At 38.6% G+C, this 5,783-nt stretch overlaps 1 protein-coding gene across 1 annotated transcript; it reads left to right on the forward strand.

Annotated features, from left to right (window-relative positions):
* LOC103208286 (hemoglobin subunit beta-like) lies at nucleotides 1–1,160 on the forward strand. Its single transcript, XM_007953974.2, has 3 exons — nucleotides 1–89; nucleotides 219–441; nucleotides 1,032–1,160. Exons 1-3 carry the CDS (start codon nucleotides 1–3, stop codon nucleotides 1,158–1,160), a joined length of 441 nt encoding a protein of 146 aa, XP_007952165.1.
* The last annotated feature ends 4,623 nt before the right edge of the window (nucleotides 1,161–5,783 follow it).

Consider the following 5,783-nt stretch of genomic DNA (forward strand, 5'->3'; position numbering starts at 1 on the left):
ATGGTGCTGACTGCTGATGAGAAGGCTCTTGTTAGCTCCCTGTGGTGCAAGATGAACGTGGATGAAGCTGGTGCTGAGGCCCTGGGCAGGTGAGCCTCTGGGTTGTGAGGCAGGCTTGAGAAGGGGTGACTGGGCTGGGCATGTGGAGCTAGAGCAGTCTTCCAGGCTTCTGACAGGCACTGACTCCCTGTGTTCCCTGTGCTGCTTTCACCCCTCAGGATGCTTGTTGTCTACCCATGGACTCAGAGGTTCTTTGACCACTTTGGGGACCTTTCCTCTGCTTCTGCTGTCATGGGCAATGCTAAGGTGAAAGCTCATGGCAAGAAAGTGCTGAACTCCTTTAGTGATGGCCTGAAGCACCTGGATGACCTCAAGGGCACCTTTGCCCACCTGAGTGAGCTGCACTGTGACAAGCTGCATGTGGATCCTGAGAATTTCAGGGTGAGTCCATGGGCATCAGTGCTCTCTTTCTGCTCATTTTTATGCTCAAGTTCATACCATGAGGAAGAACTTCCAGGTCAGAACAGGAAATTGATGTTCTGAATGCATACTATGTACTTTTCAAATTATTTAGTTTCTTTCATCCTGTTTGCTCAACTATTGTTTCATTTTTCATTCTTTTCATCTCCATAATTACTTTTCTCTTAAATTTTTAATTAAACTTTTTAGTTTGAGATTTTTTAAAAAAATTTAATGATTTTTTTTTTTTTTAAATCCACTTTCCCCGCCCCCGTACTTTCATAACAAACAGGACAAGATGGATCATTGTGACTATGAGAGGGTTTAAATAATAACAGTGATAACTTAAGGTCTGGGATAAGATGAGTAGGGGGCAATGTTTTCTATATAGGTTCAGGTTTATAAGGGAATATTAGTATTTGATTAGTATAATGCTCATTTCTTTCTTTCTATTTTTGGGGGGTGGGGTGGGTAAACAACCACAAGCACAATTTAAAATGAGGGTGAAATATTCCTAGTCCAAGCTGTGTACTCCGCTAATCAAGTTCCTGTCTCTTATCTCTTCCCCTCAGCTCCTGGGCAACGTGTTGGTGTGTGTGATGGCCCGCCACCTGGGCCCGGAATTCACCCCACAGGCACAGGCTGCCTATCAGAAGGTGGTGGCTGGTGTGGCTAATGCCCTGGCTCACAAGTACCACTGAGATCCTGGCCTGTTTGCTGGTATCCATTGGAAGCCCTTGTTTCCCTAGATGCTGTTTCTGAATTTGGGGAAATAATGCCCACTCTCAAGGGCATAGCTTCTGCCAAATAAAGAACTTTCAGCTCAACTTTCAAATTTATTTTATTTATTTTTCATTCACTATTGTATGTGGAAAGGTCCCGAAGGATCTATGGATATGGAGGTCTTGACTCTCATAGGAAGAGTTCCAGGGAAACTGGAAAATGAAAGGGACCATATGGAGCTACTGACCGGGACAATTTTACTTCTAAGACACAGAGATTGGGGAGATTTTGCAGGCAGAGGACACCAGCACTCCGGGGATTCCAGGGACCTCAAACCTAAGACATAGCCTCAGGCCTAACTTTCAGATCTGTTTCCAATAATTGCTCACAAAATAATGGGTTCAATTAGAGGTGTCGTAATTACTCAACACACTGGTTTATTTCCTTACTTCCTACTTCTTTTATCCCACAGTGTATACCCTATCAAGTCTTCTTATTCTAGAGAACAATCCTTCTTCTCTTGCTGGCGCAATAACACCTCCAAAAATAATCCTTGCTTCTTGTTTTTCTCATTTGAGGGAGAGCTCAATCTCACATACTACTTATGTCTTCTTTTGACCCCAACTTTGATGAACTTTCTAATCTGTCCAAAGAAATGTTTCCAACCCTTCTTCTCTATCATTTTTAACATTTCATGTTTGTTTTATTTTTCAATAAAATGATTTATTGTTTTAAGGTGATTTTGATCATGATGATGTGTGTGTGTATTATATATGTGCATATGCAAGAGAGAAAGAAGCAAATATAACATTGTGTGTTAGAATCCGTAAATGTTTTTAAATAATTTAATTTAATGTGAGGAGATTTGAACATGGTAAATTAATGTCTTACACTTTCATAAGGGGTAACCAGACTGAAGCCAAGATTCTGCCTTTAAACATTGAAATTTAACTTTATGGAAGACTGCCCTTTTGTGCTCTATAAATCAACACTATACCCACTTAGTAGGGAGCTCTGGTGGCATAGTGCCTAAGGTATTTGACTGCTAACCAGAAGGCTGCTGGTTCAAACCCACCACCCACTCCTTGGAAGGAAGGTTTGGCAATCTACTTCCATAGGCAAATAAAATCTCTTTCTAAATAAAAACTGTATCCTAATAAAGAAAATATTAATGCAGAAGTTATAAGCTTAAACATCAATTGTTTGCTAATGTTAATTAAATACATATCTTAGCAGTTATGTCACTATTGACTTCATAGACTTTCAGAGAGAAATAGGACTTTTTTAATGAATTGATCTTATTCTTAAAGTTTTCAGTACATAGGTGTTTGTTTCTATGTGTTTTACTGGTTGTGGAGTATATTAATGGAAAGAGTGATGATTGAACACATTTAGCTGAGATTGCATAGACACTGTGCATGTGGCAGAGGAGACTATAAAAAGTATTTGGACTGTGCTTGAGTCAGGCAAATATAGATTACATTCCTGAAATGTACCACTTACGGAATTTAACACTGAACGATAGAGCATATACAAAAGCATTGTAATGGAGTGTCATATTGGAAATCAATGACAGAGCCAAATGGGTGAGTGCCATGATTCTCCTGAGATAATTTAGTGATCGTTCTGTTAATTATACTCAGAATAGGCTCTGCCTGAAAGGAGATCTGATGGCATAATGGTTAAAGCATTTGGCTGCTAACAGAAGGGTTGGCAGTTTGAACTCAGCAGCCACTCTGTGGGTGCAGATGAGACGCTCTACTTCTATAAACATTTACAGCCTTAAAAGAAAGAGTATGGGGAGTTTTACTTTCTCTTATATGTTGCTATGAGTCTGAATTGACTTGATGCTGGTTAAATGATGCTTGGTGAGTTTGGCTAAATGGGTTAATAAACTGGCAAACAGGAGTTAAAGAATAACTTCTGTCTTTCTCATGGGCACTTGTGATGTGTGTGTGTGTGTGTGTGTGTGTGTTTTTGAAGAAGTCAAGGTGGCTGCGATCTAGGTAGAGCATGTGGACTCCTCACAGGCAGAAGTAAGCTCACAATTCTGAATATGGCAGTGGGGCTAAGAAGCCTTGGGAAATTGTTGATTGCTGACCTGGATTTGGGTTGGAGATTCTTAATATAATCGTAATTACCAATATTTATTCATTTCTGTAACTTATTTTATCTGGTATGCCTGAGCTTTCATTTGTAATTAGAAGTTACAAACCTGTCCCTGCAGAGTGATGAGTAATAGAAGGAAAGGCCTGTTTCATTCTTCTGTAGTCTAAGTAACAACACTGAGTGCAGTTCTCCCTGCCCTGAAGCAGGGAGATGGCAGTTGCATCAACTGTCAGCATACAAAAAAGGGGACTCTTAAGATCATTCATGGCCAAGGAAGGCATTAAGAAGAGGGCAGTATCGAATAATTTGTTGAAGCATTTAGGGAAATACTTAAGAAGGTGCTAATTTCAGGCAATCATGCATATAAAGGCAATAACCTTGACAATTTGTCATCTCACAGGGAAATTTAAAATTATTCTGTGCTATTGTTTAGTAAAGCCTGTAGATTTTCTATGACACTGTTGTTGTTGTTGTTGTGTGCCATCGAGTCGTACCCGACTCATAGCGACCCCTCCTTGGGTTTCCTAGGCAGTATCACTACGGAAGTAGATTGCCCTATCTTCCTTCCAAGGAGTGGCTGGTGGGTTTGAACCGCCAGCCTTCTGGTTAGCAGTCAAGTGCCTTAGCCACTATGCTACCAGAGCTCCCTCTATGACACTAGGTGTCTGCAAAGTAGATATCCAAAATTCCCAAAAAGGCCTCTTTCTTCCACATTTACATGCCTGATCTATGATATCAGGGATGGGGAATTTGGTCTTAAACACAGTCTGCATGTGATGCAATGGCGAAGCTAATGCAGATTTTAATTTGATGAACTGAAATTAAAATTCTAAAAGAGCAAATTTTTTTTTTTTTTTTTTTTTAGCATTTAAAATACTTCTTTTTTCACAATTCACATTGCGGAAGCTGTTCCCAGGATAGATTGATGGTTAGGTCCTCATGGTTTGAAGGTTTGAGAGAAAAATGAATATATTTTGAAAAATTTCAGTTTTCTCTATTTCACCTCTCTAATGTTTTATAGGCATATACTGCTTATCTAACTCCTAGATATCAAGACACAGTAAATTCTTTTCCAAAACATCTGAGCATAATCATTGTGAGACTGATGAAGCTTGTGACAGTTACACGGGGTGAGGAATTGATTTTTTGTAGTCAGTGATAAGGAAAATATTTTCCGTGATGGAGTAATGGAAAGAGGAATTGTGTGAATTTCTTTGGAACAACTACAAAGAAAGAAGTCTTTCCTTTCTGATTATGCTAAGCAGTAGTTTTGTAGTCAGATTTTCTGAGTGTTAGAGGTGGGAGGATGGGAGATCCTGGCTAAATATTTGTTACCAGCAAGGATAAAGGAGAGAAAGAGAGAGACAATCAGAGACATTGGAATTGGGAGACCATATCTGAATCAGGAGATAATTCCAAGGAAGGTGAAACATGAAAACTAAAAGAAGTATAATCTTTTCCTTTCTGAAAGGAACTGGAAATTCAGGCAAGAAGAAAGATCCAGGAAGTAAAAATGATGGATTTTTGAAAAACAACAAACAAGGCCCTTGGGGAACTGTGATATCCTACATTGAGCTAAGGAATGTTATTGTTTTTTGCATTATTTGTTGGATCTTTTAACAGGAAGGAGTAGAACTATACCCTTCAGAACATTTTCCTCGTCTAAAAAGTTAACAGACTTAGTAAATTAGAAAGAAAAATAGAAGAAGATATTGAGAAATATTTAAAGATAGAGCAGGAAATTTCAATAGAAGAGAGTTTTAAAACACAGAGAAATACTTAGAGAAAATGAGTGGATGTGGGATTGTGGGTAGTAAATTTGAATCAAAGAATGATTATAAAAACAGAATTCTTAATAACTTAGGAAAACATACGATCTCAGCAAAGTTTAGAATGTCTTTCCAGTTCCTTACCCCTCTTCTTAAATCATAAGTAACTTTTCTGTCCCCTCAAATACTTTCCAGACCAGTCCAAGCAGGAACACTGAACTGACCCTCTAGAGTTTCCCAAAGAAGCCACTGCTTTGAAACCAAAGGGTTACTCACAATTTGTAGTTGCATTCGACTTTTACTTGTTTATATTTCCTGCTACAACAAGAGGTCTCTGTATTTCCATTTGGTCCCTGAAACCTAATACAGTGACTGTTGCATAGAGTAGTCTTCATTTATATTTACTCAGTTTTTAATGATCATGTATTTGGTTAAATGGTCAGATAAAGAAACAAACAAATGAATGTATGAATATTTATTTCTTACCAGGAGGATTTAATCTAAATCAGAAGAAGGAAGAAATATTTAGATTGTGACATGTTTCATTTATTCTGTCCTTGTAATTATCTTGCATGTTCTGGAAACACCGAAATAGCACCATCCAAATACTCTAAAGCTAAACCACAGAGTGAATGCCTTTTTCACTTCCTGGGCCTCCATTTCCTCAGTGGTGTAATAACAGAATTGGAGAGGAAATCCCTGAGACCTACCAGGTTGAGATTT

Source organism: Orycteropus afer, unplaced genomic scaffold (assembly GCF_000298275.1).
Source record: "Orycteropus afer afer isolate SDZICR_OR568_19922 unplaced genomic scaffold, OryAfe1.0 scaffold00014, whole genome shotgun sequence".
Classification (NCBI taxonomy): Eukaryota; Metazoa; Chordata; class Mammalia; order Tubulidentata; family Orycteropodidae; genus Orycteropus; species Orycteropus afer.